This window comes from Callithrix jacchus, chromosome 20 (assembly GCF_049354715.1).
Source record: "Callithrix jacchus isolate 240 chromosome 20, calJac240_pri, whole genome shotgun sequence".
NCBI classification, from domain to species: Eukaryota; Metazoa; Chordata; class Mammalia; order Primates; family Cebidae; genus Callithrix; species Callithrix jacchus.
Genome location: NC_133521.1, coordinates 46,536,686 through 46,552,407, shown reverse-complemented (window position 1 = coordinate 46,552,407; position 15,722 = coordinate 46,536,686). Strand labels below are relative to the sequence as shown.

Here is a 15,722-nt window from a genome sequence, read left to right as displayed (position 1 = left end):
GTCCCCATGCCTGCCTGCCAGGCTGCGGCCCCTGCCCTGATGTCTGGTCAGGCCCTGGTGCCCATGACCATGCCCTAGCATGGCACCACCCACGGCACTATTCTCAAGAGGGTCCTGCCTGCCTCAGTCTCCCCTAGGTACACAGGGGCTCCCATTGGCCTGTGCGGGGCAGCTGGAGTGTGGGGCGTCCCATCTCATGCCCCCACCCAGGGCCGAGGCCAGCGGTACTGTCCAGGACGTGAAGTCCATTCTCCTCTCCAACATGGAGCTCAAGGGGGAGGCCAGAAGGATTCAGAAATAAATAAAATGTAAAAATCAAGATCCTTCAGCCAGTTCTCCTTCTGGGACTGTTAGTTACCCAGATACTGTCCAGAACCCTGGCCCTGCTGCCCCACCCACACCCACCGCAGGGCCACAGCGCGGGGCACCCTCACACAGCCTTGGAGACATCATCCTAGAAACAGCAGGTGTGAGACGTGGCAAAAACGAAGTAGCAGCAGTGAGGACAGAGGGAGAGGCCGTGGGAAGGTGCAGCGCAGGCTTGTGGCCGAGGCGCCGGCGGGGGTGGGCCTCTCTGGCTGGAACTCCCGCCCTGGCTTCGGTCCTCTCTTCCCCAGCTGGGGTGGTGAATCTGGTGAATCCCAGAGAGGACCAGGCTAATTCACCCGGAGCTCGCCAGGGCTGGTCTCAGCCAGAGTCTCCACAGCTCTAGTTTGCAGATGCGGCCAGGGTCAGAGAGGTTAAGTGAGCTGTGGGAGACCACAGCCCCTGGGCGCCAGAGCCTACAGTCAGGGAGGCTCTAGCTGGGCGCTTGGCAGAGCAGCGGAGTCCCTGAAAGCCCTTTGGCTGAGCTAGCACCTTGGCCACCGCTGCCACCATTGCAGACACCAGTTCCCCGGCCTGAGGTCCCTTCTGTGCAGAGGGCAGCTTCAGGCGTGCTCAGTTACCACCTCTATTAGGCGGTGGAGTTAGGGCATTTTGTGACCAGCTCGGTTTGCATAGCATTTAGTGGTGACACCTCCCAGGCAGCCGGGGCTCCTGGGGACACAGTGGGGACACTGCCTCGAAGGAGGCTTCACAGGAGGCTCCCACAGTCCCCACCCCATTCTGCAGGCCTGGGGATGTGATTCCCTGCTGGCTCAGGGCTGCTGGGCCTCTGGCCCACACACTGGTGCTGCCCAATCCCGGGTCCCCTGCACCCTTTCCTGAGCCCCCCACATGTGGCCGAAGGGTCAGGCTCTCCAGAAGCTGGGGGACATGGCTCCACCCACCGCCCAGTTCCCAGCTGGCCCCAGCTGGCCACAGACCCAGATGTTCTCCCAACAGCGCCCAGCAGGTTCCCGAACTGGCCAAGGGGAGGTCCCTGGGGAGAGGCTGACGAGGGAAGGGAGGATGTTTGGCTCTCAGCCCTCCCGGGACCTCCTTTCCCAGCTCATGCTCCTAATGTGCTCAACAGATGGCTGGTTGGCCCCAGTTCAGCTATCCAAAGAGAAAAACAGACCGGCAGCCGGCACTGCCAGAGGGCCTGGTGGATGCACTCCTGGGAAGGGGAGGTGCTGGCGGGAGAAGGCGTGGTGGCAGCTTTGAAATGCATGAGAAAGTTGGGGAATTATATTTATTTACAATACTTGGAACTGCTGGCTCTCCCAAGTGGTCTGCTGCCGGGCCCTGGTCCAGCGCGCTCAGGGTCCAGCGCGCTCAGGGTCCAGCGCGCTCACCGTCCAGCCTGTCTGCCCTCCTGCGGCAGCTCTGGGAAGACTGTGGGGAAGTCACACAAGGGGCCCAGCTTGCTGCCCAGCAGTGCCAGCCTGGAGCCAGGGAGGGGGCGGTGCGCACCTCGGGTCCACACAGGCGTCAAAGGCAGGGTCCGCACAGGAAGCCTGTGTGCTGGGCGTCCCACACTGCAGAGTCCTTACCCGCAGATGTGGAGCCAGGTCTCAGCCCTGTCCTCATCGAGGTTGGGGGGTCACTGGAGGAAGTACCACATGCTCAGAGCAGCGTGGCCACAGAACACTAGAGTTCAGTCCCCACTCCACGCTCCATCCAGGCCAGGCTGGAAACCAGTGGGGAGGGGAGGCCGACTCTGTGGCGTTTGTCATCAGGGCTGGAGCGGACAGACTGCGGGCAGACCAGCCTGGCTCCACTCCCGGCTCCCCGTGTGACCGGCTGCAGGCTCAGAGCTACCTCCCTGCTCTGAGCCTGCACCTATCCAGCTGTGCCCGGTCCTGTGGTGCCTGCCGGGCGGGACAGGAGGGAGCAGGTGGGAAGAGCAGCCACTGTCTGTGGCACCCTCCTTCTTGCCCTCTTCCGACCACGCCATGCGAGGGAGCTCCATGCAGTGGGAGCCCGGGATCTGGCTCATGTTTCACACGCCCCACATAGCTGTGTGGCCCAGGTGAGGCTCTCCCACAGGTGAGATGAGCCTTCGTGAATCTAGCTCAAGTTCCACATGCACTAAGTGGCTGTGTGGCCCAGGTGAGGCGCTCCCATGAGCCTCCGTGCCCACCCTCTCACAGCACTGTGCCCAAGTCACGTTGAGCCATCAGTCACCCAGCCCCGGCACTGCTCGGACCCAAGTGGAGCTGGGCACCCCTGCACGCCATCCACGCTCTCCACACCCTCTTTCCCCACCCCACAGGCAAACCTGCCCTTGCTACAGCGGGAGCTCCTGCACTGTGCCCGGCTGGCCAAGCAGACACCCGCCCAGTACCTGGCCCAGCACGAGCAGCTCCTGCTGGACGCCAGCGCCTCCTCCCCAGTTGACTCCTCAGAGCTGCTGCTGGAAGTCAACGAGAACGGCAAGAGGAGGATGCCCGACAGGTACCTATGGGCTCCGGGCATCTGGGCTGAGGGTGCGGTGGACATGCAGCTCATGCTGCTCCCCTCTTGGTAAGAGAAGGAGCCTCCTCTGGGACCTCAGCCAGCCCAGCCAGCCTCTATGCAGGTGGACATCCCAGTGGGCTGCAGGCTCAGATGCTCCAGAGAGCTGAGGAGGACAGAGAGGAGGCTGATGGGAGTCGCTACCCAGCTCTTCCCTCTGTTCTGGGCATGGACTCCAAGTGTCCAGGGATTCGGGGTCCCCAGGTGCCCAGGCTGGGCCCACTGTGCTGCCACAGACGGGCTTGTGCTGCTACTGCCCAAGGGGCAGGTGGTCTCCAGTCCCAGGAGGCCAGTGTACCCCATTCCTCATTGCCAGAGCACAGGGTCGTGCTCCTGGACCACTGAGCCCCAGAAATCCATGCAGCTCCAGCAGGGACTGAGGCTGGCTTGGGCCCTGGCAGAGGGGTGGATAGTGCAGGCCCTGGGCTGGGCCCCCCAGGGCTGGTATTATGCTCCATGTCTCTGTCTCACCCTTATGTGTCCTCTTTCTCTCTGCCCACGCCTGTCTGCCGTACCCCCTGCACGTCCGTCCCGGCTCATCCTGTATCCACTGACCCCACCCCGCCTGCTCTTTGGGCTAGGACCAAAGAGAATGGGTCAGACCGTGACCCGCTGCACCCCGAGCACCTCAGCAAACGGCCATGCACCCTGAACCCTGCCCAGCGCTACAGCCCCAGCAACGGGCCAGCACAGCCCACGCCGCCACCACACTACCGCCTGGAGGACATGGCCGTGGCCCACCACTTCCGAGACCCCTACCGCCACCCAGATCCCCAGGAGCTGCGGGAGCGCCAGCGGCCACTCGGTAAGCAGTGCAGTGGGGCAGGAGCGTGGACGCATGTACACCTGAGCAAGTGGGCACAAGGCGTCACCGGCAGCTGTGTGCACCTGAACTCAGGAGACCCCTGCCTCCAACTGGCACCATTCAGGTCCAGGAGGGCCCCATCCCCCCGGGGCAGGGTGCTGGCTGCAGAGGGGCCTGTCCTGGGCCCTGAGCCCACCTCTACCCCTAGGGTGGGCAGCCTGGGCCTGGAGTAGAGCTGCCACGTGGTTCTCATCCAAGCTTGTCGATACCCTTGGTGCACCTGTAGGTGGGTCACGTGGCTCTCTGCATCTCAGTTTTCTCCATCACTTGGGTCAGATGAGAGTCCCACCTTGAAGAGGTGGCCCAGGAGAGTTAATACAGGGCCCAGTGAGGGCTGCTGAGGCCTGGCTAGTATTTATGACAGGGGGGTGGGAAAAAAGTCTCCATGCATTTTACCCTTTACTCATTCCCAAGCCTGTCGTCCGGGTGGCAGCAGCAACCCCATACCACAGATGAGGAGACTGAGGCCTGGAGAACACATGGACTGCACCCACAGTCTCATAGCCCAGCCTGCCCGACCTTCCGGCGTCCTCTGTGCTGAGGACTGAGAAGTGGTTAGGGCCAGCCCCAGGACCCCAGGACCCCAGGACTCCCCAGGACAGGCTGCGGGAAGGCCTCAGGCCTGCCATGCTGAGACAGAGGCCCAAGGCACGGTGGGGGCCCAGTGGCAGGGTCAGCAGAGGCCTTGCCCTGCCCAAGTCCGTCTCCCAGCCCCCAGCTTGTGGAAGGCTCCCAGGGCCAGACCCAGGCAGCAGGTGACAGCGTCTGGCGCACTGCAGCCGGTGGGGCAGGTGCTGACTCCCGCCCGCTTCTGCTGATGCAAAAATAAGCACCAGCTGTCGGGCTCATGTCAGCCACTATTTTGGTTGGGGTGTTGGTGCCGGCTGTGGCTTCGCAGGCGGCGGGGCAGGGTGGTGACTTTGAGCTGTGGCTGCCACCTCCCCACCTCTTCTGCAATTTCAGGGAGCCATTCCAGGTTCGGGGTATAGGAGATTGTTAGGGGCCGAAAGGGGCCCAAAGAGGAAGGCCTCAGGCCCGAGAAGCATGGCCCACGGCCAGATACCAAAAACGGTGGGGGCTGGAAGCCTCTTTCTCCAGGAGCCACGGGCGCAGCCACGCTGCTGGGCGTCACTCGCATGTCAGTTTCTGGTGACCTGTGGGAGTGGCCCCTGGGGCTTCAGACGGGAAGACCTGAGACGCGCTGCCTTGAGCAGAGTTGAGCTGAGCAAAGAACGTCTCCCAGATCAGGCGGTGCTCAGAGCCAGCGCGTCTGAGAGCCTGGCCTCGGCATGGCTTTGTCTGAGTCTCAGGCACCTGCAGGTGACCTCAGAGGGCTGCTGTGAATGACAGACCAGCTCCTCCCAGCAAGGTTTCCCATTAGTTTGACAGACCGAGGCAGGTGCAGGTCGTGTGTGACTTGGCACCGAGGCACCCTCAGGCCACGCTTGGTCTAGCAGGGCTTTTGTGGGCAGTGGCTGAGGACAGTGCTCCAGTCCAGCCAGGCTTGATCCGCACCAACGCTCCCTGCCTGGTGGCCCTGAGCAAACACATCCCCTAAACAGCCTCAGTTGCCTCAGCTGCAGAAGAGGACTGAGACTGGACCCTCCCTCGAAGGCGAGTGCACAGAGCCTGGGGCAGCTGAGTAACTCAGACGTCTTCCACGTGCACTGAGTCACCCAGCCCTTTGGTCACCCTGGGCATCATCCCCAGTGGGCACAGCCCATGGGTGGGGCTTGGGAGTAGAGGGTGGGGTCCAGGAGAATAGGGCAGAATCTGGCTGTGGGTGGAACCTAAGTGTGCACCTCCTCCGTCTGCAGTGGTGCCTGGGTCCCGGCAGGAGGAAGTGATCGACCACAAGCTCACAGAGCGTGAGTGGGCAGAAGAGTGGAAGCACCTCAACAACGTGAGTGTCCATGCACAGCCATGGCCGTGCACACAGCCACAGACACACACAGACATAGCCACACACACAGCCACAGTCACACACAGCCACACACACACTCATGCACACAGCCACAGACACACACATAGACACAGCCACACACACACAGCCACACTCACACTCATGCACACAGCCACACCTACCCACACAGCCACACACACACAGCCACACTCACACTCATGCACACAGCCACACCTACCCACACAGCCGCACTCACACAGCCACTCACACACACAGCCACACTCACACTCATGCACACAGACACAGACACACACACACACAGCCACACCCACACTCATGCACACAGCCACACTCACACTCATGCACACAGCCACACCTACCCACACAGCCACACTCACAGAGCGTGAGTGGGCAGAAGAGTGGAAGCACCTCAACAATGTGAGTGTCCATGCACAGCCATGCCCGTGCACACAGACACACACACACACTCACAGACACAGCCACACACACACAGCCACACACACAGCCACACTCACACACAGCCACACACACACAGACACAGACACACACACACAGCCACACTCACTCATGCACACAGCCACACCTACCCACACAGCCGCACTCACACAGCCACACTCACAGACACGCTCATGCACACAGCCACACTCAGACACAGACACACTCATGCACACAGCCACACTCAGACAGACACACTCATGCACACAGCCACACTCAGACACAGACACACTCATGCACACAGCCACACCTACCCACACAGCCACACCCATAGACACAGCTGCACTCACACCCCCACACACAGACACAGCCACACTCATGCACACAGACACACTCATGCACACAGCCACACCTACCCACACAGCCGCACTCACACACAGCCACACTCAGACACACTCATGCACACAGCCACACTCAGACACACTCATGCACAGAGCCACACTCAGACAGACACAGTCATGCACACAGCCACACCTACCAACACAGCCACACCCACAGACACAGCTGCACTCACACCCCCACACACAGACACAGACACACTCACGCACACAGCCACACATGCACACAGCCACACTCATGCACACAGCCACACTCATGCACACAGCCACACATGCACACAGCCACACTCATGCACACAGCCACACACATGCACACAGCCACACATGCACACAGCCACACTCATGCACACAGCCACACATGCACACAGCCACACTCATACACACAGCCACACTCATGTACACAGCCACACATGCACACAGCACACAGCCACACTCATGCACACAGCCACACTCATGCACACAGCCACACATGCACACAGCCACACTCATGCACACAGCCACACTCATGTACACAGCCACACATGCACACAGCACACAGCCACACTCATGCACACAGCCACACATGCACACAGCCACACTCATGCACACAGCCACACTCATGCACACAGCCACACTCATGCACACAGCCACACATGTACACAGCCACACATGCACACAGCCACACTCATGCACACAGCCACACTCATGCACACAGCCACACTCATGCACACAGCCACACTCATGCACACAGCCACACATGTACACAGCCACACATGCACACAGCCACACTCATGCACACAGCCACACTCATGCACACAGCCACACATGCACACAGCCACACATGCACACAGCCACACTCATGCACACAGCCACACTCATGCACACAGCCACACATGCACACAGCCACACTCATGCACACAGCCACACATGCACACAGCCACACTCATGCACACAGCCACACTCATGCACACAGCCGCACTCATGCACACAGCCGCACTCATGCACACAGCCACACATGTACACAGCCACACTCATGTACACAGCCACACTCATGCACACAGCCACACTCATGCACACAGCCACACACATGCACACAGCCACACATGCACACAGCCACACATGCACACAGCCACACTCACGCACACAGCCACACTCACGTACACAGGCACACAGCCACACTCACGTACACAGCCGCACTCACGCACACAGCCGCACTCACGCACACAGCCGCACTCACGCACACAGCCACACACGCACACAGCCACACACATGCACACAGCCACACCCATGCACACAGCCATGCCCATGCACAGCCACACCCAGGAACACAGCCATATTCACGCACACACAGACACACACACACAGCCACACCCACACACAGCCATGCCTGCATAGCTACACCCATGTGGGTGCCCCTGAGCTCAGTGCCTGCCTGTGTGGCCTGCCACATCCCCTCCCAGCTGCACATCCTCACCTGAGCTCCCCACCACCGCCGCCCCACTGTTGGCCCAAGCTGGTGCAGGGCATTGTGAGAAATGGAGCAGGGTTCATGAAACTGACAGGACCAACATGGTGGGCCTCACCTTCTGTCTACCTGTTGTCTGCTCACTGGCTCTTCCCAGAGTATATCCTGAGTCTCAGAAGAAGTTTGGGGAAAAGCAATTCTGGGGCCTCTTTGAGGCAGGACACGTGCAGGGATGGCCCCTGAACTGGCTCCTCTCAACCCACCCACCCCATGCTGCAGCCTGTTCCGGGAGGGGTCGCCGGGACAGAAGGGGAGCCCAAACAGAAAGCCAGGTCTCTGAGGCAGAACCCACCTTAGTGGGTTAAAAAGGAGAATACCAAACTCCTGCGTGCATCTGAGCACATGTCCTGTGTGAGTCTGGTACCCACAGGTGCTGGGCAGTCCCAGGCCAGGGACCCGTCTTCCCAAGCAGTGGAGGCGAACTTCACCCCCCACCCTCATGGGTGTTGGGCTGGCTGGGCACCCCTCCTGTCTGTGGCCTAGCCCGGTGGGCAGCACAGGGAGTGTCTGCTGCACCCTGGTCCCCCGAGGTGCTGAAGGCTGCCTGCCTGCTCGCCCCAGCTCCTGAACTGCATCATGGACATGGTGGAGAAGACGCGGCGCTCACTCACGGTGCTGCGCCGGTGCCAGGAGGCTGACCGTGAGGAGCTCAACCACTGGGTGCGGCGCTACAGCGATGCAGAGGACGTGAAGAAGGGCCCCACTCCCGCCACCACCCGGCCCCGCAGCAGCTCTGCCGGCCCTGAAGGGTCTCAGCTAGGTGTGTGGGGGGCAGGGGGCACGGGGTGCCCCTGGCGGGGCTGACACCTGGGAGAGCTGTCAGGCAGGCAGTTCCGTCAGACACCAGGCAACAAAACAGGTTCATATGAGAGGCACCTTTTTCACTTCGTACAAACACACTGCTTGGTCTCCTGGGAGGCCTGGAGCTCAGGGCATCCAGTGGGCCAAAGGATGAGAGTGGGGAGGCCCTGAGGGTCCTCCCCCTCGATGATGCAGAGACCAGGAGAGGCTCCCAGCCGAATCCAGGGGCCACAGCTCTCACGCCCCCATGCTCGAGCACTGCCCTGGGCACCTGCCGACTGCGCCAGACGGTGACCAGGGCACCTGGGCCCTCCCCCAGGGAAGCACATGCACTTGCCCTGCATTCAGGCCCAGCTGGGGTGTGCAGGGCCCCGTCGTGGAGGGCCCATCCTGTGTGGCGGGCAGCCATGGGGCAGCCATGTGGCTCATCCTGTGTGACGCTGGCCCCTGTTTCAGACATCCCCCGGGAGTTCCTGCCGAGGACCCTCACCGGCTACATGCCTGAGGACATCTGGAGGAAGGCAGGTGAGTGGAGACGGCCTGGGCAAGCAGTGCTGTGGGAGGCCAGGGCCCCAGACACCCCCAGCTGAGGCGCTCCTGTGTCCATCTGGGGGCTTGGGCTAGCAGGGTTTTATGCCTTCCGCCCTGTGGCTCACCGAGGAGTCAGAGTAGATTCACAGTCAGAGCGGGATGGCTGCTACCTGCAGCTACCCGGAAATGGACAGGCAGCTGCCCAGCAGAATACAGTGGGTCCTGGCCCTGCACACCCAGGGGGGCATGCGGAAGCAGACACACTCGGAGCCTGGGGCCTGAGTCCATGCAGAAGGGGGCAGAACACAGGCGGACGTGGAGCTGAGTGCTGGGCAGGGCTGTGGGGGGAGGGGCTGGGGCGGAGCAGGGTCTGTGGACAGCCAGAGGGGCCAGTAGAGGAGGTGGGGCCCAGGTGGGGTTCAGCCTTTGGCTGGGCTCATTGTGTGGGTTGAGGACTAGGGAGGAAAATATTGACATGGAGGGAGTGGAGGGTCCCAGCCTGGAGTTCGGGGTAAGGTTGCAGACTCCAGGGCTGCCAGGAGCAAGGCTGGTGGGTGAGGACAGGTCTGGACCCCCAGCCTGGATGGCAGGAAGGAGTCCTCACTTGCCTGGCCTGCCCCAACTCCGTCCAACCCCATGGTGGAGCCTTGTAGGGCATCTGCTGACGTCTGGGCAGTGATCTCAGGCCAGGGTCTGTTGGCCACTGCCCAGTCAGGGGGCCCCTGCTAGCAGCTCCACGCAGCCCAGTGTCCAAACACCAGGACAGGGAGGCTCATGGATCTGTCTTGACCCCTTCAGCGGGGCCCTGCTAATCCCACTCCTCCCCCTGTGGCCAATTCCCAGTCAAGTCCCTCACCCTGCTGTAGGAACAGTAATCTGGGTAAACTGAGGTAGGCCTGGGAGGCCTTGGGGGCCATTTAGTGAGATTCCTGGGAGAGGGAGAGGGTGTCATTCACGACATTGGAGGGCACAGTCCAGAGTGGACACTGGGCATGGGCAGGGCTGGGCAGTGGTACCAGGGTCTCCAGCTGGCCCGAGGATCTCTTTCAGTGGTGGAGTTGAAACCCAGCCTCCCCAGCTGGGCGGCGGTGCTCTGTGCAGCTGCTCTCTGCACCTGCCCCACTTTAGCACAGATCAGGATCAAACAATGGGGTCAGGGAGCATGGTCTTCTGAAGCCAGCCAGGGTAGAGGATGGCAGGTGTGGTGAGGAAAACAGAGCAGGCTCTGGGGTGACGGCACAGAGCCCTGGACGAGGGGCTTCCTTGCTGCTGCTGGGTGGGGCCGGAGGTGAAGGCAGACTTGTCCAAGCGTTTTGGGTGCGGCTCCCGGAGCAGCAGCAGCAGCCGCTCACCCGGCTCTTGTGAGGAATGCAGGCTCCAGGCATGCCCACAGCTACGCCAGACTCTGGGGTAGGCCTGGCCGTGGCCCTGCAAGGGTGCAGCGCCTGGGGAGCTGCTGCAGTAGAGCATGAGCTTAGAAAAGCCTCCCGTGTGCTGGCCAGGGGACCCAGCTTGCGCAGGCGTGCCTGGGATGCCCACGATCTGCATGCAGTTGTGTCTGTACAGGCATAAAGCCATCAGCATGTGCCTGTGTGCACCACATGCTCTGTGTGTCCAGCTGCCCATGGTGATCGCAGATCACGGCCCCCAGGGTGTGGGCGTAGGAAGCCCAGACACCCATCTGGTATGGCCCATGTGACCGCCATCCCTGCCCGTGTCCCTTGCAGAAGAGGCGGTGAATGAGGTGAAGCGCCAGGCCATGTCAGAGCTGCAGAAAGCCGTGTCGGATGCAGAGCGCAAAGCACACGAGCTCATCACCACGGAGCGCGCCAAGATGGAGCGGGCCCTGGCCGAGGCCAAGCGGCAGGCCTCCGAGGACGCGCTGACGGTGGTCAACCAGCAGGAGGACTCCAGCGAGGTAGGGCTACCCGGCCAAGCTGGCACCCGCCCCTGCCTCAGCTCCTGTGCACCCCATGCCACCCCCGTGCCACCCGCATGAGCATTCTGCGCCTCCATAGCATCGGCACACACACCATCCCTTCCCACGAGGTGCTTATCAGCACAGAGACCCCACATGGCCTGGTGAGGGGTCCTGCAGGTGTCCCCCTTCTATAGATGCAGAAGGTGATGGCACAGGAGGGTTCCGGTTTGTCTGAGGTCACTACCTTGGGAAGTGGTGGGGCCAGGACTCGAGCCCAGGGACGGAGCCCCACTCTGTCACCCAGGCTGGAGTGCAGTGGCGTGATCTTGGCTCACAACCTCCGCCTCTGGGGTTCAAGTGATTCTCTTGCCTCAGCCTCCCGAGCAGCTGGAACTATAGGCACCCACCACCACGCCCGGCTAATTTTTGTATTTTTGGTAGAAATGAGGTTTTGCCATGTTGGCCAGGTTTCTCTCAAACTCCTGACCTCAGGTGATCCACCTGTCTCAGCCTTCCAAAGTGCTGGGATGACAGGCGAAGGCCACCGTGCCTGGCCTGAAACCCCTGTGAGAGCAGCAGGATCCAGGAGAGCTGTGAGGGCCCCACATGGCCTCTGAAGCACCCAGCTTCCTCCTGGTGCCCACGGCAGGCCTGAGAGTCACCCTGCTTGTGCCTCTGCATCTGGGAGGGGGTGGGAGCAGAGGACCCTCTGTGACTCTTTTCCACCTAGTCCAGGAAGAGGGGAGAGCAAGGGACCCTTTCCAGGGGAGCCCCGGGAGTATCCCTTGAGACAGCAGTTCTCTGTCCAAAGCCCCTGTGTGTGTCTGTGCCTGGGCCAGCCCTGCAGTGGGAGGAGATGGAGCACATCAATTCAGGCGTCTCTGCACCAGCCCTTTCTACACATGCTCTCAGCTGGGAAGAAGCTAGAACAGAACAGGGAAAACTCTCACAGAGCTGGCACTTGAGTGGGTACAGAGAGAAAGAAACAACACGCAGAAGTGAGGCGTGTAGTTTCAGGAGGGGGAGGTGTGTGGGGAACGGGTTGTGGAGGCCTCATGGCCGGGGACACCTGAGCAGAGGCCAGGAGGAATTAAGCTGGCATCAGGGCAGAGGATGAAGCTGGCTATGTGGGCATCAGGGCAGCAGGCCCAGCAGAGGGACCGGCAGGGACCAGGGCCAGGGGCGGGGACCGTGCCCGGAGGTGCAGGGTCTGCAGGGGGCTGCAGTGGCTGTGGCAGTGAGGGCAGGGTGGTGTTGGAGGTGGTACCAGAGGCTTTGGAGCCCAAACAGGGACCTGGGCTTCTCCCCTGGGGCAGGTTTGGGCTTCCTGTCCCACAGCCCAACCGTCTGTGTGAGAGCTCCAGCTGGGCCCCAAGAAGAAACATGCTCAGGCTTCGTGTGGCTTCCCCGACCCCCTGTGTTCACAGCCATACCTGGGGCACAGCTCACTCTACAGGAAGGGAGCAGAGCCCACCACAGGGTGGGGGCAGAAGTGGTGGGGTATACCAGAGGTGGGGGTGTCAGAGGGGGGTGTGCAGCAGAGATGGTGGGTGGGGGGCACAGGCAGGGTATGCAGCAGAGGCAGGAATGGGGCAGAGGTGAGGAGGGAGACAGGTGGGGGCAGAGGTGGGGGAGGGGAGGGAGACAGGTGGGGGCAGAGGTGGGGGAGGGGTCAGAGGGGTCATGCAGCAGGGGTTGGGGCGCTGGTGGTGTGCAGCAGAGATGGACGGTGAGGTCTCAGTAGCCTCAGTTCTTCGGGGGCCACGGCCGTGCCCTTCAGTTTCCTGGTGAGCTCAGGAGGGCTTCCTAGAGGTGAGGCAGGGGCCGTGGTCCAGTCAGCACAGTGCACACCTGTCTGGGTGGGCTGGAGCGTGAGTCTACACTGTCCCCCCAGATGGCCCGGTGAGTGGCTGTGTCTGGGGAGCGGCCTGAGGGCTGTGGGCTTAGGAGCTTCTCTCTTCTCACCTAGTGAGACATGGCTGGGTCTGAGTGGCTTGGTTGGGGCCTGTGCTGGGGATTTGTGTGACCTGACCCAGCCCTGATGGGCCCCTCTGCCCCCACGCAGAGCTGCTGGAACTGTGGGCGGAAGGCCAGCGAGACGTGCAGCGGCTGCAATGCAGCGCGCTACTGCGGGTCCTTCTGCCAGCATCGGGACTGGGAGAAGCACCACCACGTGTGCGGTCAGAGTCTGCAGGGCCCTGCGGCCGTGGTGGCCGACCCGGTGCCCGGACCGCCTGACACCGCCAACGGCCTGGGCCCCTCCCTGTCCATGGGTGCTGCCAGCCCCAGTGAAGCCAGCTCTGCGGGGCCTTCTCGACCCGGCTCCCCCAGCCTGCCTGGCCCGCTGGACTCCGTGCCCCGCTGACCCGACTGGACCCCGACCTGCTGGACACGGTACCCTGCCAACACCACCCAGCTCTGGGCCCTCCAGATGCCCGGCCCGCCAGATGCTGCGCCCTGCCCGCCCCAGGGAGCCGACCAATTAGAGTCAGTGCTGCTACCACGCCTCTCCAAAAGAAGACAGAACCAACAGAACCGCATTCAGTGCACCTGCCTCAGCTACCTGATGATTCCACGCACAGACCTCCTGGCAGCCTCTCTCCTCAAGCATCCTCAGAAGCCTCAATGAGCTTTAGATGGCAGAGTGGTGCCACAGGAGCGATGGCCCTGCCTGCCTGTCTCTTTCTCTTCCTCTCCCCGCACCGTCTTCTCTATCCTCTGCCCTCTCTCTCTGTGACTATCACACACTTTCTCTTCAATGACAAATTCTAATTGGTGGCTTACAGTTTCAGCAAAGCATTTTGGGGGGGTTTGTTTGTTGGCAAAAGAGCTAGTCAGAAATGGACAAAGAAAACTATGGGGGTTCTCCCTCTCCTCATTGAAAAGGGAGAAAGAAAACTGTGATTTTTATAGCGAGCCGGCTGGGCCCCTCCCCCAGGGGCCTGAGGCAGATCCTGGAAGACGGAAGGAAGGATTTCAGTTTCTGACTCAAGGAGCGTTACTGGTTTCAGATTTTTTTTTCCGTGTAATGTTAAACTCTTTGGCTTTAAGTAAAAATCCAAAAAGTTTTTTATAAAAGCAAAGGAAGCATACTTGTGAACTACCTTGCCAGCTAGCCAGCCAAGGACACCGGACACACCTCTGCTCCAAAGGAGACCCAAAAACGTGAACACAAGAAATCAAAATCCAAACTCTGTCTGTAGCTGCCAGAGTACTTCCACTGTCTCCCTTGCTCTTGGGTTTGCCTGGATGTGGGTCTTTTCTGTTTCGGGTTGGTTTGTGGGGTGTCGGGGTATTGGGATGTGGAGGGTTTGCGCCCAGTGAGAAGCGACTTCTGTTTCCTTCCGAGTAGGCGTCGGTACGTCCGCCGCGGGTGCACAATCCGTGCGTGGGCGCTGCGGCCAGTGTCTCCGGGCATGTCGGGAAGGACACGCTGTTTGTCCTCATGCCCCCTGTGACTTTTCATATTTCCTTTTTCCACTTGTGAAAAAAAAGTGCTAACATTTTCTTCCCAGAGAGAGCATAATTCTGAAACAAAACTGTGACAGTCCCTTGGGTTGTTGACTGCTTTTCCGGCATGCGGAGACAGCAGGGCTCCCGAAGACGCCTCTTCTCGGCCAGCCCTTCCTCCTCTACCTCTCCTCTCCGCGCCTCCGCCGTGTCCCGGCCCCATCGCCCCAACCCATGTCTCTCTGCAGCTACTCCCCTTTCTTCCAAACTTTTGCAGAAAAACAAAACAAAAAAACTACAAACAAAAGCAGCCCTCCGCCTCCTCCCAGGATAGACCCTGACTGTGGACACAGCCCTGGCGCTCCTGCCAGCCGCCCCTCAGATGCATCCGCCTCGGCCCTGGGATGCGTCTCGGTGCCGTTTCTGTCAGACTCTCTCCCTCCCACACGCCAGCCCTGCCCACCCTCCCGCCTCTCCTCTCATCTCCCCCAGCAATTTCAAGGAGTAAGTATAGGGATAAGGAAATTCACACTTGCACCGAGTACAAGGACAGACAGCAGGCGCGGCCCACGGCCTGGAGTCTCTGCGCGTGTCTCTAAGCAGTTCCAGGAACTCAGTGCAATACGGGAGTGACCCAGCTACTGAACGGGGTGCGGATGGCCCGAGAGGCCCGAAGCCGAGGGTGTACGTTAATGTGAATGTATATAGTCTTTGCAGAGGTCCAAATGATATTCATGATGAAAATACAGAAGAGATGTTTGCCAAATAAAGAGAAACTGGGAGTTTGCAAAGTGTAGGAAATAGATTTTCAAAGGAATCTGAACTGCGCCCCGTGGGGAGGAGTGGTGTGTCTGCTGCTGGGTCTTGCGTGGCTGTAACAATTCTTGCCTTGAGCATCGTAAGGAAGGCTCCCGTCGGGTCACCACCAGCCAGGTGACGTCTGGAACCAAGCCTGACAACAGAAACCTCATTCTGAAAGTTGAGATAGGTTGATTCTGTCCTCCAGACAGTGC

The 15,722-nt window shown here is 60.8% G+C and overlaps 1 protein-coding gene across 13 annotated transcripts in view; it reads left to right on the top strand.

Moving 5' to 3' along the window:
- The window catches only part of CBFA2T3 (CBFA2/RUNX1 partner transcriptional co-repressor 3), a 98,148-nt gene extending 82,648 nt beyond the window's left edge, over positions 1–15,500 (top strand). For all 13 annotated transcript variants that reach the window (XM_035281602.3, XM_035281601.3, XM_078357987.1 and 10 more), the window contains 7 exons: positions 2,639–2,820; positions 3,462–3,685; positions 5,563–5,648; positions 8,568–8,766; positions 9,264–9,332; positions 11,066–11,256; positions 13,325–15,500. In XM_035281602.3, the coding sequence (XP_035137493.1) occupies positions 2,639–2,820; positions 3,462–3,685; positions 5,563–5,648; positions 8,568–8,766; positions 9,264–9,332; positions 11,066–11,256; positions 13,325–13,624 (1,251 nt within the window). In that variant the 3' untranslated portion in view covers positions 13,625–15,500. The remainder of the gene's footprint in view (positions 1–2,638; positions 2,821–3,461; positions 3,686–5,562; positions 5,649–8,567; positions 8,767–9,263; positions 9,333–11,065; positions 11,257–13,324) is intronic.
- The last annotated feature ends 222 nt before the right edge of the window (positions 15,501–15,722 follow it).